This window comes from Oncorhynchus masou, chromosome 6 (assembly GCF_036934945.1).
Source record: "Oncorhynchus masou masou isolate Uvic2021 chromosome 6, UVic_Omas_1.1, whole genome shotgun sequence".
NCBI classification, from domain to species: Eukaryota; Metazoa; Chordata; class Actinopteri; order Salmoniformes; family Salmonidae; genus Oncorhynchus; species Oncorhynchus masou.
Genome location: NC_088217.1, coordinates 36,302,719 through 36,330,433, shown reverse-complemented (window position 1 = coordinate 36,330,433; position 27,715 = coordinate 36,302,719). Strand labels below are relative to the sequence as shown.

Genomic DNA, 27,715 nt, shown 5'->3' with positions numbered 1-27,715 from the left:
TCCTGCCTTGTCAGCTAGTGCGGCGCCAGACTCCTAAACCACTCTCCTCCCTCTTCCTCACCCCCAATACCCCTCCTTACGGCACCTCCCCCTCTTCACCCATCTCTCCCAACCCAACCCAGCCTTCCAAATCCTCCTTACCCCAACCCACCCTGGCCAGTCTCCCTAACCTGCCCCCTCCTTACCCCTTCTCCCACTCCTTACACCTCTCTCCCATCCAAGACAGCCTTCCAAATCTCCCATGCCTAACCTAGCAAACCCACCCACACCAGTCTCCCTAACTTCCTCAACCCACTCCACCACCTCTCAGCATTCAGCCCCCCCCCCCCCCACACACACTCTCAAGAGGGAAAATGTGGAGGGTAGATGGAGTGTGTGTGATGGGGAGGGGGGTGGAGTCTGAGGTTAGTTTTGAGGATCTGGTTTTGTCTTCAGACAGTCCCTGTCCCATTCCGCTCACTCTGCCACCAGACTCTCTCCCCCTCCCAGTTAGTTATGCTCTCTCCCCCTCCCAGTTAGTTATGCTCTCTCCCCCTCCCAGTTAGTTATGCTCTCTCCCCCTCCCAGTTAGTTATGTTCTCTCCCCCTCCCAGTTAGTTATGCTCTCTCCCCCTCCCAGTTAGTTATGCTCTCTCCCCTCCCAGTTAGTTATGCTCTCTCCCCTCCCAGTTAGTTATGCTCTCTCCCCTCCCAGTTAGTTATGCTCTCTCCCCCTCCCAGTTAGCTATGATCTCTCCCCCTCCCAGTTAGTTATGCTCTCTCCACCTCCCAGTTAGTTATGCTCTCTCCCCCTCCCAGTTAGCTATGCTCTCTCCCCCTCCCAGTTAGCTATGCTCTCTCCCCCTCCCAGTTAACTATGCTCTCTCCCCCTCCCAGTTAGCTATGCTCTCTCCCCCTCCCAGTTAGCTATGCTCTCTCCCCCTCCCAGTTAGTTATGCTCTCTCTCCCTCCCAGTTAGCTATGCTCTCTCCCCCTCCCAGTTAGCTATGCTCTCTCCCCCTCCCAGTTAGCTATGCTCTCTCCCTTTCTCGTCCTTTCTCTCCAATTCCCATTATTACCTCCTTTTATTTCTCCTTTGTTTCTTTGCTCCGTCCATGATCAGCAGATAACTATGTGTTTATGTCTGGAAATCAGCCAACCCACCACTGCAAATGTAGAGAGAGAGAGAGAGAGAGAGAGAGAGAGAGAGAGAGAGAGAGAGAGAGAGAGAGAGAGAGAGAGAGAGAGAGAGAGAGAGAGAGAGAGTGTGTGTGTGTGTGTGTGTGTGTGTGTGTGTGTGTGTGTGTGTGTGTGTGTGCGTGTTTGTTCGGGGAGGGGAGGGGGTGCTATTCTGAAGCCACAAATGGGAGAATGTGGGAAAGTCATTGAGTGTGGTTGAGAAATATCTGTGTTCTTTGGAGCCATGGCTGTGTGTGTACAGTATGTGTGTTTGGGTGTGTGTGTTTTCTCTCAATTCAAAGTTCCTCCAATCTCAGTGGAATAACATGTTTAAAACTTAACCCATAGCAATTCCCAAACCCCTTACTACACCCCACCTCCCATCCATGACAGACAGACAGACAGACACAGACACAGACACAGACACACACACACACACACACACACACACACACACACACACACACACACACACACACACACACACACACACACACACACACACTAGTAGATTCTGTGCCTGTAGTACCCTCTGATTCTACCCAGCGTGTCTGGCTTGCTGTTGACTTTGGCCCAGACCGGACATTCTAAATGAGTTAGAGCATTTTTCTCTCTCCCTCTATCTCTCTCTTTATCGCTGTCTCATTCCTGTTTTTCTCCTCTCCCTATCCTGAGGTCCCACAGGCACTTATTTGAACTTGACTTTGCCTACGTCTTGAGTTTGTTTACCTCCATCTCATCAAAATGTATTCACTTTTCTCTCTCCCTCCTGCTCTCTTCCTCCCCTCTGCCTTTCTCTTTCTTTTTCATTCTCCTACTTTCTCTCTCTCTTTGTCATTGTTTATTGACAGAATCAGGAAGATTGCGTCAAAAGGGCATTGGATAGCATGAACAAATCATCTGGATGGGACATTATTCCTCCTGAGGTCTATTACATAAAAAAAATCAGAGACAGCAGAGGTACAAACTGTAGAACCCAGTGCCTACATTTAAATATAAAAATGGATTTGATCAATCTAAACTTTGCTACATTTTATCTTTGGGACACTCAGGATGACAAATCAAAGCAAGATTACTGAATGTAAGTATATTATTTACCTTCACAGGTGAATGTATCAACCAGTTGCCGTGATAAAAGTGTTTTGTTGTTGCGCACTCTCCTCAAACAATAGTATGGTCTTTTTCACTGTAATAACTACTGTAAATTGGACAATGCAGTTAGATGAACAAGAATGTAAGCTTTCTGCCCATATAAGACATGCCTATATCCTGGAAAGTTTGCTGTTACTTACAACATCATTCTAATCACATTAGTGCACGTTATCAACAACTGTCCCGGTTTAGGGACACTGATCCCGTAGAGTTAAAAAAAGGTAAGGATGCCACCCAGTGTTCTCACTGTCGCCACCTATCTTTGATAAACACAGATATTAAACTGTTTTCTAAAAATGTTGTCGTCCCCTCTCAACACTTACCAAAATTGATCCGCACGGACCTCGGTCGACTATTACATATCTTAGATGCTTCTTCTTATCTTCCCCAATATTTGGAACCAAGGACTGATCACCCCAATACACAAAGGTGGAGACAAAATTGTCCCCAATAACTACCGTGGGATATGCGTCAACAGCAACCTTGGGAAAATCCTCTGCATTATCATTAACAGCAGACTTGTACATTTCCTCAGTGAAAACAATGTACTGAGCAAATGTTAAATTGGCTTTTTACCAAATTACCATACGACAGACCACATATTCACTCTGCACACCCTAATTGGTAAACAAACAAACCAAAACAAAGGCAAAGTCTTCTCATGCTTTATTGATTTCAAAAAAGCCTTTGACTCAATTTGGCATGAGGGTCTGTAAACAAATGGATGGATAGTGGTGTTGGGGGAAAAACATACAACACAAAATCCATCTCAACAAAATTGGTAAAAAAACAAACAAATTTCTTTTCACAGGGCCATGGGGTGAGACAGGGATGCAGCTTAAGCCACACCCTCTTCAACATATATATCAATGAATTTGCGAGTGCACTAGAACAGTCCGCAGCACCCGGCCTCACCCTACTAGAATCTGATATCAAATGTCTACTGTTTGCTGATGATATGGTGCTTCTGTCACCAACCAAAGAGGGCCTACAGCAGCACCTAGAAAAGAGCTGTTAAAATTCTTCAACCACCTAAAAGGAAGCGATTGAAGCTGTAGAAGAGTCCCCGAAGCAAGCTGGTCCTGTGGCTCTGTTCACAAACACAAACAGACCCAACAGAGCCCCAGAACAGCAACACAATTAGACCCAACCAAATCATGAGAAAACAAAAAGATAATTATGTCCAATGTGTCAAGTAATTAACAAAAAACAGAGCTAGAATGCTATATGACCCTAAACAGAGAGTACACAGTGGCAGAATACCTGACCACTGTGACTGACCCTAAACAGAGAGTACACAGTGGCAGAATACCTGACCACTGTGACTGACCCAAACTTAAGGAAAGCTTTGACTTTGTACAGACTCAGTGAGCATAGTCTTGCTACTGAGAAAGGCCGCCGTAGGCAGACCTGGCTCTCAAGAGAATTCAGGCTATGTGCACACTGCCCACAAAATGAGGTGGAAACTGAGCTGCACTTCCTTTTGTGGAGCGATGGGTAACGACGCTTCGAGGGTGACTGTTGTTGATGTGTGCAGAAGGTCCCTGGTTCGCGCCCGGGTATGGGCGAGGGGACGGTTTAAAAATTATACTGTTACATTGATGCTGTTGACCCGGATCACTGGTTGCTGCGGCGGAAGGTCAAAAGGGGGGTGAGTGTAACGGATGTGAAACGGCTAGCTTAGTTAGCGGTGTACGCTAAATAGTGTTTCAATCGGTGACGTCACTTGCTCTGAGACCTTGAAGTAGTAGTTCCCCTTGCTCTGCAAGGGCCGAGACTTTTGTGGAGCGATGGGTAACGACGCTTCGAGGGTGACTGTTGTTGATGTGTGCAGAAGGTCCCTGGTTCGCGCCCAGGTATGGGCGAGGGGACGGTTTAAAAATTATACTGTTTCACTAAGTACAGGTGCAGTGATCTGTAAAATGCTCTGACAGCTGGTGCTTAAAGCTAGTGAGGGAGATGTGAGTCTCCAGCTTCAGAGATTTTTGAAATTCGTTCCAGTCATGGGCTGCAGAGAACTGGAAGGAAAGACAATCAAAGGAGGAATTGCTTTGGGGGTGACCAGTGAGATATATACCTGCTGGAGTGCGAGCTACGAGTGGGTGCTGCTATGGTGACCAGTGAGCTGAGATAAGGCAGGGCTTTACCTAGCAGAGTCTTGTAGATAACCTGTAGCCAGTGGGTTTGGCGACGAGTATGAAGCGAGGGCCAACCAACGAGAGCGTACAGGTCACAATGGTGGGTAGTGTATGGGGCTTTGGTGACAAAACGGATGGCACTGTGATAGACTGCATCCAGTCTGTTGAGTAGAGTGTTGGAGGCTATTTTATAGATGACATCACCGAAGTCGAGGATCGGTAGGATGATCAGTTTTATGAGGGTATGTTTGGCAGCATGAGTGAAGGATGCTTTGTTGCGATATATGAAGCCGATTCTAGATTTAATTTTGGATTGGAGATGCTTAATGTGAGTCTGGAAGGAGAGTTCACAGTCTAACCAGACACCCAGGTATTTGTAGTTGTCCACGTATTCTAAGTCAGAGCCGTCCAGAGTAGTGATGCTGGACGGTCGAGCAGGTGCGGGCAGCGATCGATTGAAAAGCATGCATTTAGTTTTACTTGCGTTTAAGAGCAGTTGGAGGCCATGGAAAGAGAGTTGTATGGCATTGAAGCTTGTCTGGAGGTTAGTTAACATAGTGTCCAAGGAAGGGCCAGAAGTATACAGAATGGTGTCGTCTGCATAGAGGTGGATCAGAGAATCACCAGCAGCAAGAGCAACATCATTGATGTATACAGAAAAGAATAGGAGAACTGTTTTGGTGCTAGGTAGAACCCTTTGCAGAGGGTTCTACCTAGAACCCTTTATGTAGAACCCTCCATAAATGGTTCTACCAAGAACCCTTTTATCACCTAAAGGTTTTTCCTAGAACCCTCTATGAACGGTTCTACCAAGAACCCTCTATGAACGGTTCTACCAAGAACCCTTTTTATCTTTTAAAGGTTGTTCTTAGAACCCTCTATGAACGGTTCCACCAGCCTTATTAGCCTTTTAAATTAAAGTCTTTATGACTACATACTGTATATCAAAAGGCCTTTCTTTGAGGGCCTAATTATACACTAACAATGGTGTTAGGAAACTCCTGGTTTACAGGCCACATCAGGCCTGCAAATCACATTATGCACACTTGCAAAGTGATGTGTATTTCCTATTGGAATCCAGCCAGAGTGAGGATATCCAGCAATTAGAACTTTTAATCACCCGCAGCCTGAATTCAGAATGGGAAGATGGATAAATGAGACTACCTAAACCAGGGGCATCAAACTCATTCCTTGGAGGGCCTAGTGTCTGCTGTTGGTTTTTGTGTTTTCCTTTCAATTTAGACCTAGACAACCATTTGAGGGGAGTTCCTTAGTAATTTGTGACCTTAATTCATCAATCAAGTACAATACAACGCTCGTCCACTTCTTCTGACGAGGAGTCGCAAGGATTGGACCAAAGGGCAGCGTGGTACGTGTTCATGACAATATTTATTCAACTCAGAACACTAAAACAAAAATAACAACGAGAATGATACGAAACAAAGCAGTCCTGTCTGGTGACATACACAAAGACAGAAAATAAACACCCACGAAACACAAGTGGGAAAAGGCTACCTAAGTGTGATTCTCAATCAGAGACAACTAACGGCACCTGCCTCTGATTGAGAACCATACCAGGCCAAACGCAAAAACACAACATAGAAAACGGAACATAGACAACCTACCCAACTCACGCCCTGACCATACTAAAACAAAGACATAACAAAGGAACTAAGGTCAGAACGTGACATACAAGGGAGGAGCGAAAACCCGCTGACACTTGGCCCTCCGTGGAATGGGTTTGACACGTGATCCAAACCATCTAAACTGGAAGCGAATGTAACGGGTGACAGTCACATATTCAACGCATACTGGCAAATGTACAAACTCATACTACTCAACGGTGCACCAAAAAAAGAGCTTATTAGTTTCCTCAAAAGCAAACAAAGAACAGCTCCATAATCATATAAATAAAAATACACTACACACATCATCAGTTCAACAGTGTTGAATAATACTGTTCATCTTTAAAAAGACTTTGTCTAAAATCTACTGACCGGAGGCAGCGGAGGAAAAAACCAAGGCACTATTTCAAAAATTAGAACCACCAATTAGCATCATGTTTGACCTTCACTAAACACATCATCATACTTAAAATTTTAAATAAATAAAATAGTCAGTTTTATAACTGAACATTTACAATTATTCGTGGAAAAATAAAATACAACTCCAAACTCTCACGGTACGGTAATTGCTTGGTGAAAAAACAAAAACAATGCTCAATCAAGACCGTCTAACATATAGCAGAATGCTTTCGACACACCTACTCCTGTCCTTTCGACACATCCACTCCTTTACTTTCAACACATCTACTCCTTTCCTTTCGACACACCTACTCCTTTCCTTTCGACACTCCTACTCATTTCCCTTCGACACATCTACTCTTTTCCATTCGACACATCCACTCCTTTCCTTTCGACACACCTACTCCTTTCCTTTCGACACTCCTACTCATTTCCCTTCGACACATCTACTCCTTTCCTTTCGACACATCTACTCCTTTCCTTTCGACACATCCACTCTTTTCCATTCGACACATCAACTCCTTTCCTTTTGACACACCCACTCCTTTCCTTTCGACACATCCACTCTTTTCCATTCGACATATCAACTCCTTTCCTTTTGACACACCCACTCCTTTCCTTTCGACACATCCACTCTTTTCCATTCGACACATCAACTCCTTTCCTTTTGACACACCCACTCCTTTCCTTTCGACACACCCACTCCTTTCCTTTCGACACACCCATTCCTTTCCTTTCGACACACCCACTCCTTTCCTTTCGACACACCCACTCCTTTCCTTTCGACACACCCACTCCTTTCCTTTCGACACACCCACTCCTTTCCTTTCGACACACCCACTCCTTTCCTTTCGACACACCCAGTCCTTTCCTTTCGACACACCTAGTCCTTTCCTTTCGACACACCCAGTCCTTTCCTTTCGACACACCCACTCCTTTCCTTTCGACACACCCACTCCTTTCCTTTCGGCACATCTACTCCTTTCCTTTCGACACACCCACTCCTTTCCTTTCGACACACCCACTCCTTTCCATTCGACACACCCACTCCTTTCCATTCGACACACCCACTCATTTCCTTTCGACACACCCACTCGAACATACTCCAGTCACCATATTAGGCTGCAGCTGCCCCCTTCTCCCCCCTCCTATTTGGCCCACTTCTCAGTGTTGTTCAGGCAGTGTGGAAGGGTCTGTCTGAGAGCACACACACACACACACACACACACACACACACACACACACACACACACACACACACACACACACACACACACACACACACACACACACACACACACACACACACACACACACACACACACACACACACACACACACACACACACACACACACACACACACAGAGAGAGAGAGAGAGGGGAGGATCCCAGGAGATGGACCAAGGCCAAACAAACAAATGGTTTTGAATCAGATCCCTTTGTTTAGGGTCGTCTCTGTGTTGTCTACTATGACAGACATGCTTGAAGAGTTACAGTACAGAAACCACTGAATCCCCAACTCTTTCCCTCTGTCCATCCTTCCATCACTCTCTCTCCTTCCCTCCTTCCCTCTCTCTGTCTTTTACTGCCAGGAAAAGTAAATCACAGTATGACTTCAGGTCTGGAACTTGTTTTGGCTCAGACATGCTGGGCAGCTGCTCCCCGGCTGCCTCTTGCCTTGCACATTTTTTACGAGCATAAAGGAAACCAGCAGTTGTAGTGGCTCTACTTCTCAACACTCAGTAGATCAGCACACAGCTATTGTTGATTGTCCAATTGTTGTCCACTATAATGGATATTTATATATATTTTTTTACAATGTTACAACACGGCATGGCACTGGTAGGGATGACATCATGGAGTTGGAGTTCCCAATTGACATGACAAAAGAGACATAGATGCACGTAAACATACACACACACACATACTGTACACACACACACACACACACACACACACACACACACACACACACACACTCAATAACTGTGAGATTGACTTATACTGGCTTTTCAGGGAAAGGAATTTAAATGCCCTAGCCAATGATTTCACAGTCTGATCTACCATCTACGTTGCCACTATAAACACCCTTCCCTCCCCAAGAACGGTCTGAAATCAAATCTGTACAAATACCTAAAAGCAAGTACAGTCGTACAGAAATTAAATACATTTTTTGGGGACATATCCCTAAGCCTGAACATAGCAAACAGGTCAGTTATTGATTTATTATGTCTATGAGCTCTATTGTGCAGGAGTTGATCCAATGTATTTCGCTGCTGTTGTTGTTCACTCACTTTACCAGAGCAGCATCAGTGAAGCTTCCAACAGTGACCAGAGTGCCCCACCTGCTGGCCAGAATATACTTTTATCTTAGTCTGGGTGTATTACAGACAGAGGGAGCCATTGGTTAACAATCCTCTCCCTGTTCCTCAGAGGATAGCAAGGCTGAGGCGCCCCGTGTCATCAACTTCATCCTGCCCGATCAGCGACATCATTTCCTGCTGCCCCTTGGCTACATCCTGACGACGCTCCTCCTCCTGGCCTTCATTGTGCTCATCATCATCATCATTACCCACCGACGCAAGACCAAAGGTCTGAGCTCCTGTACTAAGACCTGACTAACTAACTTTGGATCTGTGTCTGTCAGCTTTCTCTCTCTCTCTGTCAGTGAGTCTGAGTCAGCCTGTCTTCATCTTTACTGTGTTTTTGTGTTTCAGCGGTGGAGTTTTACCCACAGACATCTATGAGGTGAGAAACTTGGACACACATGCACACGCTCGTTCGCTCACTCACTCACTGACACACTCACTCCTCTCTCTGTGATAGATCCCACAGGGGTGACATGGCCACCAATGAGTTTGAGATGGACGTTCCTGAAGTCAAGACGTGCAACCAGGAGGAGAAGAAACTAGGTGTGTGTGTGTGTGTGTGTGTGTGTGTGTGTGTGTGTGTGTGTGTGTGTGTGTGTGTGTGTGTGTGTGTGTGTGTGTGTGTGTGTATTCACTCCACTCTCTTCTGTCTCTCAGACTACAAAAACAACCTGCTGAGGGAGAAGGTTCAAATGTCCACCCTGCCCAAAGTCATCGACCTGGACAAAGGTAACACACACACACACACACGCACACATACACACTTAAACCCCCCATGTCTCTCATCCATAGGGCCGGCTCTAGCCTTTCTTTCTTTTTCTTTTCTTTTTTCACAACACACTTTATGCAATTCTACTCATTTTTTCATGACTTATGCCATGTTAATGATATCTGATTGAGTGTGACTAACAAGATCAATGGGGGCCCCTGGAGGTCAGGGCCCCTGAGCACGTGCCCTGCATGCGCTCGGTATTCGGCCATGATTACCACAAGTTTAGATAACTGGCGAGACTAATTTACCAATCTAAAAATTGTTAGCTGACATGGCTAATTGAGCGACTCTTAGTTACTGACAAAATAAGGGGAAACTTACACAACAGTAAGTTTGGAGTTTTTTTTAAATACACTGAGTGTACAAAACATTAAGAACACCTTCCAACAAAAATATTTCTTTAACCCGTCTCCTCCCCTAAATCTATACAATTTTTTAATATTTTTTAATTTTACCCCTTTTTCTCCCCAATTGTTTAGTAGCTACTATCTTGTCTCATCGCTCGGGAGAGACGAAGGTTGAAAGTCATGCGTCCACCGATACACAACCCAACCAAGCCGCACTGCTTCTTAACACAGCGCCATCCAACCCGGAAGCCAGCCGCACCAATGTGTCGGAGGAAACACCGTGCACCTGGCAACCTTGGTTAGCGCGCACTGCGCCCGGCCCGCCACAGGAGTCGCTGGTGCGCGATGAGACAAGGATTTCCCTACCGGCCCAACCCTCCCTAACCCGGACGACGCTAGGCCAATTGTGCGTCGCCCCACGGACCTCCCGGTCGCGGCCGGTTACGACAGAGCCTGGGCGCGAACCCAGAGTCTCTGGTGGCACAGCTGGCACTGCACCACTCGGGAGGCCCTTGAATCTATACTATTTTGATGTGAATAGAACAAGTGACATCAATAAGGGATCACAGCTTTCACCTGGATTCACTTGGTCAGTCTATGTCATGGAAAGAGTAGGTGTTCTTAATGTTTTGTACACTCAGCACAAAATATTACATTCAATTTACTATATATATATATATATATATATATATATATATATATATATATATATATATATATATATATATATATATATATATATATATGTGTTTATTTATTTATTACAATAGTCTCTCTCTCTTTCAGAGATGGAGAAGGTGTATTGGAAATGAGAGGGGAGTCAGCTTGCCGCTGGCTGGTCCAGAGGCAGACGCTACAGACACAGGTTGCATTCCAAACCAACCCCTAGTCCCTCTGCTACTGGTGTTTCAGTGTACTGTAGGGATGTCCACTCTCCTCCACTAGACCAACCCCTAGTCCCTCTGCTACTGGTATTTCAGTGTACTGTAGGGATGTCCACTCTCCTCCACTAGTCCCACCTCTACATTCCACCTCAAGTTAGACCCTTCACTCACATTTGATAACCACGATAGGATTGTAAATCTTACTGTATGCTTCACAGGTGAAACAGTTTGAGCATATATTATGACAAAATGTTGTGACGTTTTTGTTCGTTTTGATGTTCGGCAGGTTCATGCACCCAAAACATTTTCTTGAGGCAAGTCAAAGTTCGGTAGTCGAAGTCTACATCCTTTTTGCCGGTGATTGGTCAACTGTACTACTCCTAGTAGGAATGGGAACTATTGAAGGGATTCTTGAAAGAAGTGTTTGTTGTCATTTTTTCACGCGACTAAGACCTCCTCGTCCAAAACGCCAATTTATTAAAGATTTCTCGATTTATCTTCGATGAATTCGGACTATTTTGAGGAAGTGTATACTGTTGTTGCTTCGGCGTCTCCTGTTTTTTTCTTGTTTTTCAAGCGAAGGTCTTTTAAGGGAGTATGTGAGGCACAGACGTTTGCTTAACCGAGCCGAGTTCTGCTCGGAGCAAAGCGAACCCAGTACGTGGGCGCCTTTAAACAGTTAAACAGCAAATACTATTACCTTCTTATTGTTACAATTATGTAATTGGTTGCAAAAACTGCCGTTGTGGGAAGGTATTTATTTACAAAGATGCACAGGGTTTAAATGACAGGGTTACTGAAGCCCAGAGTTTTTCCCAAGTTAGGTTAGATGGTTCGGGTAACTACAGTCCCTATGAGGCAGGTACCTGTGTTCTCTCAGCACCACTGAACCCTCTAGAGGGGAGTGAAGGCCATGTCTTCTTCAGACAGCATTACACAGATATTAGTTATTCTTAGACACAGACCTAGGATCAACGTACAATCCCAACATTAACCATTAAGAGGGAACAATGCAAAACTGGCCATAGATCTGTTGTCTACGGGCAACTTGATCCTACTCCGCTTCACATCCGCAACTACAGTATATACAATAGTTGTTAATAAAAACCTATTGTGAGTGATCATACTGCCATCACATGACTATATTGGTGTATTGTACAGTCACCTTTTGACTGACTAGGTTGTCATTGTAAAATATAACTAGTTTTCAATGACTTACCTGGCTAAACAGAGAATAAATAAAGTGATACCAGTGTCATTTTCTAATAAATAAGCCATTGCATTGCACATTATGAACTGTTTGTATTTGTGTACTCTGATGCTTTATGTTACTATTGTATTGTATCGTTAATGGACTGAATCCCTTATATCCGTTAAGTTGACACTTTCCTGTATCATGTCTCCTTGTCTGCATAACAAATAGCTTATTGGGACAATAAAGATCTACTCTACCCAACTCTACTTTCTGTCTAGACTTTCCTGTGTCAACAGTCCTTCCATCTTATTGCAACAGAGACATTTTATGTTAAAATACTCACATTATTCTTTGCTCTCCTTGTTTGTTTGATGTAAATACACTTGTTCATGAATTCTACAAACAAAGCATGCCTGAAAAAAAAACACTCAACTGTCTCTGTAGTGCAAATGAAACCACATGCATTACAGCTGTGTAGAGGCACATTCATTCGTATTTATGAGAGGTATTGACATGTTGAATGCACCAAGCTTTCTGTTTGAACTACTGGCGCACAGCTTGGACACCCATGCATACCCCACAAGACATGCCACAAGAGGTCTTCCACAGTCAAAACAGACTATAGAAGGCGCACAGTATTAAATACAGCCATGACTACATGGAACTCTATTCCACAGTACTAAATAGAGCCATGACTACATGGAACTCTATTCCACATCAAGTAAGTTATGCAAGCAGTAAAATTTTATTGAAAAAAAACTAAAAAACATCTTAACACTATGAAGCAATACAAACATAGGCACATACACATGCATACACACACACAATAGCATACGCACTATACACACATGTACGCATGGATTTTGTACTGTATATATGTGGTAGTGGTGGAGTAGTGGCCTGAGGTCACACAGTCGGTGAATGTATTGTAATGTTTTTAAAATGGTATAAACTGCCTTAATTTTGCAGGACCCCAGGAAGAGTAGGTGCTACCTTGACAGGAACTAATGGACCCCAGGAAGAGTAGGTGCTACCATGACAGGAACTAATGGACCCCAGGAAGTGTAGGTGCTACCTTGACAGGAACTAATGGACTCCAGGAAGAGTAGGTACTGCCTTGACAGGAACTAATGGACCCCAGGAAGAGTAGGTGCTACCTTGACAGGAACTAATGGACTCCAGGAAGAGGAGGTACTGCATTGACAGGAACTAATGGACTCCAGGAAGACTAGGTGCTGCCTTGACAGGAACTAATGGACTCCAGGAAGAGTAGGTACTGCCTTGACAGGAACTAATGGACTCCAGGAAGAGTAGGTACTGCCTTGACAGGAACTAATGGACTCCAGGAAGAGTAGGTACTGCCTTGACAGGAACTAATGGACCCCAGGAAGAGTAGGTGCTACCTTGACAGGAACTAATGGACTCCAGGAAGAGTAGGTACTGCCTTGACAGGAACTAATGGACCCCTGGAAGAGTAGGTGCTGCCTTGACAGGAACTAATGGACCCCAGGAAGAGTAGGTGCTGCCTTGACAGGAACTAATGGACACAGGAAGAGTAGGTGCTGCCTTGGCAGGAACTACTGGACCACAGGAAGAGTAGGTGCTGCCTTGGCAAGAAATAATGGACCACAGGAAGAGTAGGTGCTGCCTTGGCAGGAACTAATTGACCTCATAAAGAGTAGGTGCTGCCTTGGCAGGAACTAATTAACCTCAGGAAGAGTAGGTGCTGCCTTGGCAGGAACTAATTGACCTCATAAAGAGTAGGTGCTGCCTTGGCAGGAACTAATTAACCTCAGGAAGAGTAGGTGCTGCCTTGGCAGGAACTAATTAACCTCATAAAGAGTAGGTGGTGCCTTGGCAGGAACTAATTAACGTCAGGAAGAGTAGGTGCTGCCTTGGCAGGAACTAATTAACCTCAGGAAGAGTAGGTGCTGCCTTGGCAGGAACTAATTAACCTCAGGGAGAGTAGGCGCTGCCTTGGCAGGAACTAATTAACCTCAGGAAGAGTAGGTGCTGCCTTGGCAGGAACTAATTACCCTCAAAAAGAGTAGGTGGTGCCTTGGCAGGAACTACTGGACCACAGGAAGAGTAGGTGCTGCCTTGGCAAGAAATAATGGACCACATTAAGAGTAGGTGCTGCCTTGGCAGGAACTAATTGACCTCATAAAGAGTAGGTGGTGCCTTGGCAGGAACTAATTAACCTCGGGAAGAGTAGGTGCTGCCTTGGCAGGAACTAATTAACCTCATAAAAAGTAGGTGGTGCCTTGGCAGGAACTAATTAACCTCGGGAAGAGTAGGTGCTGCCTTGGCAGGAACTAATTAACCTCATAAAAAGTAGGTGCTGCCTTGGCAGGAACTAATTAACCTCAGGAAGAGTAGGTGCTGCCTTGGCAGGAACTAATGGGGATCCATAATAAATATAAATACAAATAAATCATCAAACCAATTTTAAGATTCATACAGGTTTGATTGGTGCCCGTTTTGCTTTGGGAGAAACTGAGTGTAAATTTACCATGGCAGACAGTTGTATGAATGACTCCCCTTTATAGCTGCTGTAGCAGTCAGTGACGCACTCTTGGTTCCATGGCCAATGAAGTGATAGTGTTTCTGTCTAACAAGGTGAGATATTCTGCCTTTAAATCCCAACCCATTTACTAGAGATGCAGCCCTGCCGGTAGTATGTGATGCATAAATGTATATACACACATGCACACAAAGACACATCAATTAGAGTTTACAGGAGACGTGGCACGGAAGTGCTCTGCAGAGTGAAGATGGTCTGAGCTGTGAATCACACACATCATTTACTGGAGCCTCTGAGGTGACAATGAGAGAGGGTGGGGTGAGTGGGGGGGGGGCAAATAGAAAGAGGGAAATGGAATGAGAGGTAGAGGAAGAGTGAGAGGTGACAAAAGAACAGGCTAATGCACAGGCACATGACGAGGGTATAGATCAGGAAATCCTAATCCTAGTTCTGGGGACTGAGGTTGAGAGGGAGAGAGGCATGGAACAGGCTATCTGTGTGTGTTTTGGTTTGTGGGGATCAAGGATAGTAAAACAAGGACAATTTGGACAAGTGGGGACATTTTGCCTGTCCCCACAAGGAAAAAGGCTATTTTAGGCTTAAGGGTTAGGTTTATGGTTACAACTAGGATTAGGGTTAGAATTATGGTTTGGGGATAAGGTTAGGATTAGGTTTATGGAAATAGGATTTTGAATGATAATTAATTGTTTGGTCCATAGAAGGATTGTAAAACAAACGAGTGTGTGAATGGGGAAGTGAATTCAGGGGCCATTTTGGGGCGTGAATCAGCAGTAGCAGTCACCGATGGACACTCAGTGTACACGAACACATACACTCAGACCAACACATATACACTCAGTGTACACTAACACATACACTCACACCAACACATATACACTCAGTGTACACTAACACATACACTCACACCAACACATATACACTCAGTGTACACTAACACATACACTCACACCAACACATATACACTCAGCGTACACTAACACATACACTCACACCTGCGCTGTGCAGATTTATTAGGGTGGCATCAGGACAAGCTGGTTAAATGTGTCACCCCTGACGCACGCTATGCCAAAAGAGGGAAGGAGAGAGGTAGATAGTGAAAAAGAAAGATGGAAATGAGAGGGAGAGAGGTTGGTTTATTGGGCCTCCCTGTCAGCCTCACCGACAGTACTGGGCAATATTTACAACTTAGGGCAGATGGATTGAGAGAAGATAGGAGAGAGGGAGGTATATAAGGCAGGGTATGGATCCAGAGCAAAGCACCTGATTGAGACCTGCAGGGATCCACAGAGAAAGAAGAAAAAGTAGCTACGTAGCACAGAAACGGCATCCTCTACAGTTGGTTCTGACACAGTGTTGCCACCAGCTTCAAACACAACAACAGACAAATATAGCTGCAGACTCTGTGTTGCAGTACAGAAGGCTGGGAAACAGCTACCGGCAGAGACAGGAGTGCAGCACCTGTAGGACAGTACAGACAGTAGACAGTACTACAGACAGTTTGGAGGCAGTACAGACGGTCCAGTACAGACATGCAGTGTAAGCGTTTCCTTTCGTGTGTTCTGCTGCTTTCCGCCGCCGGACCCCTCCTCACACACCCTGTCTCACACTCTAACGAGATGTCCTACACCGGAACAGGTGAGTGACACAAACATACAAGCACACACACGTTATATCATGTTGTATATATACACATGTCATGTTAAGTCACGTTATGTCATGTTTTCGCATCTGTAGAGGAGGACCAGGTGGTGAGTCCAGAGGAACTGTCCCTTTCTGACCACACCCACAGATTCCACAGTGCACCTGGCCTTGGCAGTGAGTGACATTGAGTGTTTGTGTGTCAGTTTATACATCAAAATAGTGAGCGGGTCTATGGTGTCAGCCTTGTGTGCGCAGCACGATGTGAGGGCGGGTCTGATGGTCTTCTCTAAATGTGTGAGTCCGTATATGAGAGAGACAGAGAATGTAAACATATACCTAACCAGGTCTGTTTCCACTGGTCTATGGACAGATCTAAGATCAGCAGTGTTCAGCCCAGACCAGGCCGTGAGAGAGGTGAGAGATCAGTCCATCCAAAACAACCTAGCAATCTCATTGAACACAGGCACCTTTCACATACTAAGCATTCAGCAAAGTATCAAAGCTCTCCCCTCCCCTCTTGTTCCTTTCACTTACTCTCTCTACTACTTAATTTCTTTTTCTCGCTATCTCTCAGGTGCTGTTGGAAACACCAGCTCTGAGCCCTCAACCTCATTTCCTGGGCAGCAGAAGAGAGTACAGAAAGAGAACCACCACAGAGTGCTTCTGGAAGTATTGTGTCTAGGAGTGACACACACACGATACATAGTATGTATTTATTCTGTTGTGTTCAGGCACAGCTCAGGTGTACATAGTGAAATAGTGAATATGAGTATTAAACATGACTGTGTAGTGTTGTATGTAATGTACAATAATGATTAAAACAGTATGTTTGGAGATCAGCTTGTGTTGATTGAGCCTCAGTGACAAATCTCTTGAGAACTCAGTGTCAGGACTGTGTATGTGATTGTGTGTTGAGACCTAGAGACTGTTGGACTAAAAGCTACCTTTGAAGGAAGATTAGCTAGGAAAGGTTTCCAAAAAAAATCCCAGAAAGTGAAGTCATTGTTATCGTACTTTCTATGTAGTCATATCAATTTGTCACAAAAACTCCCTCAATTCAAAACAAATTGCTTTCTTTTGTATTCAGTTTTTTTCTTCTAAAAATACATTGTTCTGTACTATACTTTTTTGTACAAAAAAAAAAACAGTACAAAACCTAGACAAACAGGACACCTATAGAGAAGACACACCCACCAAACATACAGAAGATGCCAACATCAAGCCTTTATAAAATTTCATTCAATAAAGTGAGCCTTGCTGTGGTTGCAGCTTGTTAAGGTTAGGACAAGGAGTACTAGGGGAAACTTTGGCATCGTAGAGACACAATAAACAACAATCACAAAATTAGAAATTGAAAGAGGCAGAAGCGGTGGAACGTCATGGCAACTGTTCATTCTCAGTCCAGGTTCAAAACTGTGCCTTCTGGAGTCCCTGTGCTGGTCCATGGATCAGCCCAGACGTTGTACTGCAGTTCAACACCCCGTCACTGTCTGTATCATACTGAGGGTTTCTGTGTCCGTAACATCACCCCGTATCTCAGAGTGTGTGTCCATACACGTCACTCCTAGACAACATATGGCCCTTCTGCTTGTCAGATCCATTTGCTCGCTAGACAAAAATGCAGAGTTAATTTGGAGTGGGAGTCGGCTTAGGGCTGTAACTGTCCATACAATCACTCTGCCAGTATCACCCAGAGTATGTGTCCATAACATGTGGTATCAGGCCATCCAGGTGGTAAACAGCCTGAAGAACAGACTCCCAAATTAATATACACAGGGTCTATAGTGAGAGAGAGGGAGGGACAGAGAGAGAAAGTACAAATTATCCATTGGAACCCAACAAAATCTGTCAGAAGTGATCCAATTGGGGTCCAGAAACCAGCCAATAAGAACACCCATCTCTCACCTGACAGAAAGTGCCGATCAGAATGCTCCATTCATCTGTGCCCTCCGGCCCAATACAGCCTCTTATGCAGCTGTTCAGATCTGTGAATGTGTGTTAATCTGTGTTTGAAGATTCTAGGGCAGCCTTTCCCAAACGCAGTCTTGGGGACCCCAACATTTGTTTTTCCAAAAATATTAGTTTTTTGAAGTTCATCCAAGTGTTTCTTGCACAGAGATTTCAAGATCCTCTGTCCAACTTTCATCACTCACTCTCCTGTCAGATTTATCTATACTTATGCACAATCGCAAAATTGATTTATTTACAATTATAAACTGAGTGGTTTGAGCCCTGAAAGCTGATTGGTTGAAAATCGTGGTATATCAGACAGCGTACCACAGGTATGACAATTACTTTTTACTGTTCTAATTAAGTTGGTAAGGCGTATATAAAAGCAATAAGGTACCTCAGGGGTTTGTGGTATATGGCCAATATACCAAGGCTAAGGGATGTGTCCTAACAACAGTCCTTAGCCGTGGTATATCGGCCATATACCACACCTCCTAAGGCTTTCTTGTTTAATCATAGCAGTCAAAAAAGGTTAAGTCAACATCCATTGATGGAAAATGATCAGGAGAGTTTAAATAAGGGCAAATTATCTTGTGACATACAGTGGGTCAAAAAAGTATTTAGTCAGCCACCAATTGTGCAAGTTCTCCCACATAAAAAGATGAGACCTGTAATTTTCATCATAGGTACACTTCAACTATGACAGACAAAATGGAAGAAAAAAAAATCCAGAAAATTACATTGTAGGATTTTTAATGAATTTATATGCAAATTATGGTGGAAAAAAACATTTGGTCACCTACAAACTAGCAAGATTTCTGGCTCTCACAGACCTGTAACTTCTTCTTTAAGAGGCTCCTCTGTCCTCCACTTGTTACCTGTAATAATGGCACCTGTTTGAACTTGTTATCAGTATAAAAGACACCTGTCCACAACCTCAAACTGTCACACTCCAAACTCCACTATGGCCAAGACCAAAGAGCTGTCAAAGGACACCAGAAACAAAATTGTAGACCTGCACCAGGATGGGAAGACTGAATCTGCAATAGGTAAGCAGCTTGGTTTGAAGAAATAAACTGTGGGAGCAATTATTAGGAAATGGAAGACATGCAAGACCACTGATAATCTCACTCGATCTGGGGCTCCACGCAAGAACTCACCACGGGGGGTCAAAATGATCACAAGAACAGTGACCAAAAATCCCAGAACCACACGGGGGGACCTAGTGAATGACCTGCAGAGAGCTGGGACCAAAGTAACAAAGCCTACCATCAGTAACACACTACGCCGCCAGGGACTCAAATCCTGCAGTGCCAGACGTGTCCCCCTGCTTAAGCCAGTACATGTCCAGGCCCGTCTGAAGTTTGCTAGAGAGCATTTGGATGATCCAGAAGAAGATTGGGAGAATGTTATATGGTCAGATGAAACCAAAATATAACTTTTTGGTAAAAACTAAACTCGTCGTGTTTGGAGGACAAAGAATGCTGAGTTGCATCCAAAGAACACCATACTACCTACTGTGAAGCATGGGGGTGGAAACATCATGCTTTGGGGCTGTTTTTCTGCAAAGAGACCAGGATGACTGATCCGTGTAAAGGAAAGAATGAAAGGGGCCATGTATTGTGAGATTTTGAGTGAAAACCTCCTTCCATCAGCAAGGGCATTGAAGATGAAACGTGGCTGGATCTTTCAGCATGACAATGATCCCAAACACACCGCCCGGGCAATGAAGGAGTGGCTTCGTAAGAAGCATTTCAAGGTCCAGATCTCAACCCCATAGAAAATCTTTGGAGGGAGTTGAAAGTCTGTGTTGCCCAGCAACAGCCCCAAAACATCACTGCTCTAGAGGAGATCTGCATGGAGGAATGGGCCAAACTACCAGCAACAGTGTGTGAAAATCTTGTGAAGACTTACAGAAAACGTTTGACCTCTGTCATTGCCAACAAAGGGTATATAACAAAGTATTGAGATAAACTTTTGTTATTGACCAAATACTTATTTTCCACCATATTTTCAAATAAATTCATAAAAAATCCTACAATGTGATTTTCTGAATTTTTTTGTACATTATTATGGACTGGCTGAACAGAGAATGAGACACACATTTACACATGTTCCAGACTGAGAGTATTAAACTGGTAGCAATATAGGGGCCATGGTGTCTGTGTGTTCTTACCTGCAGGAAGAGCTTGCAGATCTTGGCCTGCAGGTTTTTAAGCTCTTCGTGGATGATTGGCAGGTCCTCTTTACTCCGAGCAGCAAACATATCCTCATTCAGAGGGCACCTATACAGAGACACACAGGGTCAGAGAGAGAGAGAGAGAGAGAAAGAGAGAGAGCAAGACAGAGGTAGACTCATGTCCTGACTTTGTGTCGTCCGATGATGAAGGCGACCTTGCGGCTCCAGGGGTTTATGTAGATGGATCAGCTGGTGCCCAGGGTGACGTAGTCTCCGTTTTGACAACAAAAACGCACGGGGAAGTGCTCAAATGGAGACTGGCATACTGCATACTTCAACACTACACAGAGTGAAGGAAGGAGAGAGAGAGGGGGTCGAGGAGCAAGAAATAGAGGTAGAGAGAGAGATTGTAACTATACTAAACAAAATTACAAATGCAACGTGTCAGAAAGTGTTGTTCCCATGTTTCTTGAGGTGAAATAAAAAGATCCCAGAAATGTTCCATATGCACATAAAGATTATTTCTCACAAATGTTGTGCACAAATGTGTTTATATTCTTTTCAGTGAGCATTTCTCATTTGCCAAGAAATCCATCCACCTGACAGGTGTGGCATATCAAGAAACTGATGAAACATCATGATAATTACAAAGGTGCACCTTGTGCTGGGACAATAAAAGGCCACTTAAATCTGCATTTTGTCAGACAACACAATGCCACAGATGTTTCATATTTTGAGCGAGTGTGAAATTGGCATGCTGACTGCAGGAATATCCACCAGAGCTGTTGCCAGAGAATTAAATGTTAACTTCTCTACCATAAGTCGTTTTAGAGAATTTGGCAGTACGTCCAAACAGCCTCACAACCGCAGACCACGTGTTACCACGCCAGCCCAGGAACTCCACATCCATCTTATTCACATGCAGGATCGTCTGAGACCAGCCACATGGACAGCTGATAAAACGGAGGGGTATTTCTGTCTGGAATAAAGCCCTTTTGTGGTGAAAAACAAATTCTGATTGGCTGGGACTGGCTCCCCAGTGGCTGGGCCCTTCAAGGCCCACCAATGGCTGCGCCCCTGCCCAGTCATGTGAAATCCATAGATTAGGGCCTAAAGAATTTATTTAAAATGTACTGATTTCCTTATAGGGACTGTAACTCAGCAACATTTTTGAAAATGTTGCATGCTGTGTTTATATCTCTATTCAGTAAAGTTGCTTGGCAAAATTGTAATTGGTTGATTGATAAAGTGGAGGATGTGGATGCAAGGTTGCTGTGGTAGTTGGACTGTTGGGATTGGTTGGCTGCTGTAGTGAATTGGTGTGATTGGTTGATGTGATAAAGGCGTACTCTTGCGGTGCTTGGAGAGCATGATGGGCCAATCCTTTGGGTAAATACAGGACAGCATCGACGTGCCAATCCACAATCAGATCCTGAGGCAGGTATCCTAGCAATGGCACAGCCCTGCACATAAACACCACCAAACACACAGTCAGAGTCAAAGACACAGTCAGTACACACACAGTCAGAGACCGTGGGTTTGTTTACGTGTGTGTGTGTGTGTGTGTGTGTACTGACCGATCATCCACCTTCAGGAAAACACAACCCGGGGAGTGTGTGGTGGTGAAGATGCATTTGTCCATGGGGATACGAGGAGCTGAGGAGCAAATAGTAACAAACAATGTCAACCTCCACTAACTCCACCAGCAACAACATTCATTTCCCTCTATGGAATCTTCCATTATCCTCAGAATATCTCCTCCTAAACCTTTTGAGCTATATATACCAAACTTTTTCTCTTCTTTGTCCTGGCACCTCAGTGGTGGAAGAAGCTCCACAGCATGATCAGGCCAGGAGAGACGTTTCGCCACAGACTGAAAACCCAGCTCTTTAGACAGCACTTTGGATCCCCTACCACTGACCCAAATTTCGTAGATGGAGTTTTAACTTGCAACCTGGTATGTACAGTGAAGTCGGACGTTTACAGACACTTAGGTTGTAGTCTTAAAACTCGTATTTCAACCACTCCACAACATTTCTTGTTAACAAACCATAGTTTTGGCAAGTCGGTTAGGACATCTAATTGTCTACAGACAGTGGATTTCACTTATAATTCACTGTATCACAATTCCAGTGGGTCAAAAGTTTACATACACTAAGTTGACTGTGCCTTTAAACAGCTTGGAAAATTCCAGAAAATGATGTCATGGCTTTAGAAGCTTCTGATAGGCTAATTGACATAATTTGAGTCAATTGGAGGTGTACCTGTGGATGTATTTCAAGGCCTACATTCAAACTCTTGCCTCTTTGCTTGACATCATGGGAAAATCAAAAGAAATCAGCCAAGACCTCAGAAAAAAAATGTTGACCTCAACAAGTCTGGTTCATCCTTGGGAGCAATTTCCAAACGCCTGAAGGTACCACGTTCACCTGTACAAACAATAGTACACAAGTATAAACACCATGGGACCACGCAGCCGTCGTAACGCTCAGGAAGGAGATGCGTTATGTCTCCTAGAGATGAACGTACTTTGGTGTGAAAGGTGCAAATCAATCCCAGAACAACAGCAAAGTATCTTGTGAAGATGCTGGAGGAAACAGGTGCAAAAGTATCTATATCCACAGTAAAACGAGTCCTATATCGACATAACCTGAAAGGCCGCTCAGCAAGGAAGAAGCCACTGCTCCAAAACCGCCATAAATAAGCCAGACTATGGTTTGCAACTGCACATGGGGACAAAGATTGTACATTTGGATAAGTGTCCTCTGGTCTGATAAAACAAATATAGAACTGTTTGTCCATAATGACCATCATTATGTTTGTAGGAAAAAGGGGGAGGCTTGCAAGTTGAAGAAAACCATCCCAACTGTGAAGCACGCAGGTGGCAGCATCATGTTGTGGGGGTGCTTGGCTGCAGGAGGGACTGGTGCACTTCTCAAAATAGACGGCATCATTAGGATGGAACATTATGTGGATATATTGAAGCAACATCTCATGGCCCATGAGCCTCTTCAATCAGGCCTGCAGGTGGTTTGAGTAGTATTATTTTCTGTGAAAAACAATCTCAAATCGACATTACAATTACTAAAACCAAATCGAACCCATGTAGAACTGGTAATAGACTACATTTATAGTTTCTTTACTCTGTCCAGCTTGCTAACAGTCATCAAAATAAAAGCTAGACAGTCAGAGAGCATCAAAAATGGCAAAAGCGATGGATAGAGGACCATTTTTTTCTCAATTTATGAAGACAGAATGCAGCAAGCGGGGAAAATGGATTTAACACTCCTGATATATTGGACTTCAATGGATGGTGTTGTGTGTACATATGTTTGTATTTCTATTGAAACACAGCCCACATTACCTGCTGCTTCTCAGTCAACGAGTGGCAGGCCCCAAACACCATCTGCTCTCTTATTTAATTACATTAAAATCCCAATGAATGAGTCACTTCCAACAATAGAAATAACCAACACTTCATGTAGCCTAGCCTACAAAACATCCAGATAACTTCCAGAAGATACGCCTCTGCCTTCATCTCACTATAAATATACGTCAGTTTTAGCTCAGATACAAACTAGAGCAACAGAGAGAGTCTTATAATCAACGTTTTAGTGCAGGTATTCGCAATGCCGTCGGGGGGTACGCCAAATAAAAATGTGATTCACATTTTTTATAAATGTATTTTCACATTTTCAAACAGTCCATTAATAATTTTCCAACGGGGCTATATATTTGGGTGAGGTTTTTTTATCACCTGAGGGGCCTCGTTTCAACTGCCAAAAATAAAATTAAACCATCTAGTGTTCAGCAAAACAACAACATAATGTCAAATACAGGTAGCCTAGTCAAATAATTAACGTCCAATCACATTAACTGTTACTCTCTCTGGGAATTCCACTAACGGTTCGTATGTAGCCAAACGTAGCTGCTGCTCACGTTGATATCTGCACTGATGGCGCAAAAGCCAGAACAGGGAGACAGTGGAGTGGTAACCCATGTGCAAGCAGTTACTCCCGACGCCACCTGGGTACATGGTGGCGTCGGTAGTTGAATGGTGCCTCTGGTGAAATTCAATAGGCTAATTGAGGTCCTTTTTGAATGAAGAATGTGTTTGTTTTCTATGACTGGGTTTTGCTTTTGGTGTATTGATTTTAATATAGGCGTGTATAGTTGTGTGTAGCCTATAGTGTATATTGATGGGTATGCAGGGCTCATCTGAGAAAGAGACCTTGGTCTCAGCATGACTCCCTGATGAAATAAAGGTTAAATCAATAAAATAGATTTGTTTACATTCCCCGTTACCTGAAATGGTGGTGTGGCTGGCTCTAACTATGATAGTGCACTTCGAGCTTGTAGTCTTCTTCTGTGATCTTTGTTATTCGCATGTGCATCCCCCAAAACATAAAGCCCATCATTCGGACTTGTGTATACGAGGAAACGCGTGCTAATATGTATGTTGTTTTCCCCCCATTTACCATCCAGTCACTCGTCCATTCCAAGACGAAGCGTTTGACACATTCCAGCAACGTGAGTACCGCCAGCGTAAACCACGCCAACCAACACTCATTTGCCAGACTAATTTGCCATAATCGCCTATGATTGATCAGAGTGCCAGTTGTGGGCGTGTCTGGATGTAGGGGATCTGTCAGCGTCTGGCTAGGTTCACGTGGACACAACAGGAGGAACACACCGTGATGTTTTTAGGGTCTGTGGTCAACAGAACTGCAGGCGGGGCTTATTTATGTGGTCACACACATTTTCCCCCGATTGGCTCACCGAGAAATGGTTTTCTTGCGTTTAAACCGTAAAACTCAACATGTCACATTGGAGGAAAGAAAGGTAACCTAAAAGCTGACCATAGGTGGGGGCGGGAGGTCCTGTATAAACACAATTTCACTTCCTTGACAACAGTTCTGCTCAACGAAGGCAAGTATAAATACACTGACTTCTGCAGAGAATATATCGTAGTAAATGCTATATGGCCACTGCAGATGTCCGATTGACAATGTAAATCAAATAAAAATGTTATGAGTCACATGCGCCAAATACAACAGGTTTAGTAGACTTTACAGTGAAATGCTTACTTAAAAGCCCCTAACCAACAATGCAGTTTAAAAACATGAATAAGAATAAGACATAGTAGTTAAAGAGCAGCAGTAAAATATGAATAGGGAGACTATATACAGGGGGCACAGGTTAGTCGAGGTAATTGAGTTAATATGTACATGTAGGTAGTCATTAAAGTGACTGCATAGATAATAGAGAGTAGCAGCCTTCCTCGATCGGAGGCCGAGCAGTTGCCATACCAGGCAGTGATGCAACCAGTCATGCTCTCGATGGTGCAGCTTTAGAAACTTTTGAGGATCTGAGGACCCATGCCAAATATTTTCAGTCTCATGAGGGGGGAATATGTTTTGTCGTGCCCTCTTCACAACTGTCTTGGTGTGCTTGGACCATGTTAGTTTGTTGGTGATGTGGCTCCACTACAGCCCCGTCTGTTCAAATTAAATCTGGACACTGACTGTAGCCTTTTAATTTTTACTCTTGCAGAATGAAGCATTTCTTGCAGTAAAATTATACACCAAATGTACATTTTGTTCTGGAACAGGAGTGGAGAAATATGATGCATTTCTTTCAAAATCTTGAGAGAATATGAATGCAGTTAGGTTCCTTCCTTAGAAATGGTATCTTTATCAGCATCATAAAAGCTGATAGATGCATATTTTATGTGGTTGAAATACTAAGTCAAACTGAAATCTGATCAGACACCTTTAGTAATTTTCACAGCTTTCTATTTCATTACAACCGGTCAAACTGATGCCATTAGGACATTTTGCACAGAAAATCTTTCCCCATTTTTTGAATTTTGCATTTTCTCCCTGGTGCCTAAAGGTCTTTGCTCCAAGAAAGAAGCAGACGACAAAGCAAACTTCACCAATGTCAACTAGATTGAAGCATTAATTTAATTCTATTGATTTATGACTTTCTGGTGAGCAAGGGTTTATTTAGTCATCTAGGGCAACATATGACAGAAGGGAAGCTGCATGTATCTAATTATTGACAAGTTGAATAATAAGGGTTTATTTAGTCATCTAGGGCAATATCTAATTATTGACAAGTTGAATAATAAGGGTTTATTTATTTAGTCATCTAGGGCAACATACGACAGAAGAGAAGCTGCATGTATCTAATTATTGACAAGTTGAATAATAAATAGCCTACTAAAGTGTTAAAAATTATAAGCAGAAACATATCTAAATGAGGTAAAAATCCTGCATCCACGGTCAAAAAAATCGTTATGCTATCTGACTGTAGCCTACAACCGCATTTTCTATATATGGGGGTAAGGCCGTTGCATGGACAATCGGCGTCTGCATTGGCCTGCAGAAGTAAGAGCATTCATACTTCTTGCGCTTCAAGGCAGCGCAAAACTGTTGTGAAGGAAGTTGTCAAGGAAATGAGTTTGTGCTTAAACAGGAAGTCCAGCCCGCACCTACCTACCGTCAACCAAACGAATCATGTCAATGTGGAGCCATATGAAGCCCTCCGCATTATAACATTTGGGAGTCGCTAGATTTGCAGGCCTCCGGTAGCACCGCAATTGCGTTGCAGATCAAGCATAAGTTGGCTGTAAGGGTCTGGGAGCAGTCTAACTTTATCACATATAGTCAGGCGGTGGGGATGGGTTATTAGCAAATGCGGGTGGGTGCGGCTGAACAGACACCTAACCTGGACACCATAGTGTTTCTGGGTCGACGAGGCAGCAGTGGTGAGCCAGACCTACTTGAATTACCACACACACACACTAAAGTCTCCTTTCAATTTAAGTTCCCACAACAACAATATTGATAAATGGTGATCTAAAACAATATAAAAGGGGAAATGCAATGAGTTCTCCTAGAACATAAAAACTACTATTAAAATAGGAAAAGATGGAAATGTGGAAAATAAACAAAAGGGGATGAAAAACATCCCATTATTATGAGCAATAATACTATAATAGCTATGATCAGTCAATGAAATGTTTAAAACACGATGTCTTTGACACTTGACAATACAAAGGTGTCCTGTAGTGGAGAATGATTTGATGAATTAGGAAGAGGGAGTTACTCAGTCAGGCTCACAAATGGCAAATTGGAATCACAAAATGAGATATTTACATGAAATAGACATTTCACAGGGTACTATACATGTACTGTAGTAGAGAATGTAGATCAAATGAGAGTGAACCCACCAGTTTTGCTGCTCTCTGAGGTTGTTGGGCAGGCCCCCAGAGATGGGATTGATTGATCAAGCCAGCTATTGGCAGCAAGACTAACACGCAGTGTCACACCTGCAGAGGCCAACATGTGGCGC

General features: G+C 43.7%; 2 protein-coding genes and 1 pseudogene across 2 annotated transcripts in view; 2 read left to right on the top strand and 1 right to left on the bottom strand.

The window, feature by feature from the left end:
- LOC135542012 (matrix remodeling-associated protein 8-like) overlaps window positions 1–12,307 on the top strand; it is a 19,640-nt gene extending 7,333 nt beyond the window's left edge. The window contains exons 8-12 of the mRNA XM_064968567.1: window positions 8,908–9,066; window positions 9,192–9,222; window positions 9,301–9,386; window positions 9,501–9,572; window positions 10,749–12,307. Of these exons, the coding sequence (XP_064824639.1) occupies window positions 8,908–9,066; window positions 9,192–9,222; window positions 9,301–9,386; window positions 9,501–9,572; window positions 10,749–10,774 (374 nt within the window). The 3' untranslated portion in view covers window positions 10,775–12,307. The remainder of the gene's footprint in view (window positions 1–8,907; window positions 9,067–9,191; window positions 9,223–9,300; window positions 9,387–9,500; window positions 9,573–10,748) is intronic.
- Window positions 12,308–15,733: 3,426 nt separating this feature from the next.
- Window positions 15,734–17,043, top strand: LOC135542013 (prepro-urotensin II-beta-like). Its single transcript, XM_064968568.1, has 4 exons — window positions 15,734–16,221; window positions 16,321–16,401; window positions 16,598–16,641; window positions 16,802–17,043. Exons 1-4 carry the CDS (start codon window positions 16,116–16,118, stop codon window positions 16,907–16,909), a joined length of 339 nt encoding a protein of 112 aa, XP_064824640.1. The 5' UTR covers window positions 15,734–16,115; the 3' UTR covers window positions 16,910–17,043.
- Window positions 17,044–20,455: 3,412 nt separating this feature from the next.
- Window positions 20,456–27,708, bottom strand: LOC135541589 (period circadian protein homolog 3-like; annotated as a pseudogene).
- Between the last annotated feature and the right edge of the window lie 7 nt (window positions 27,709–27,715).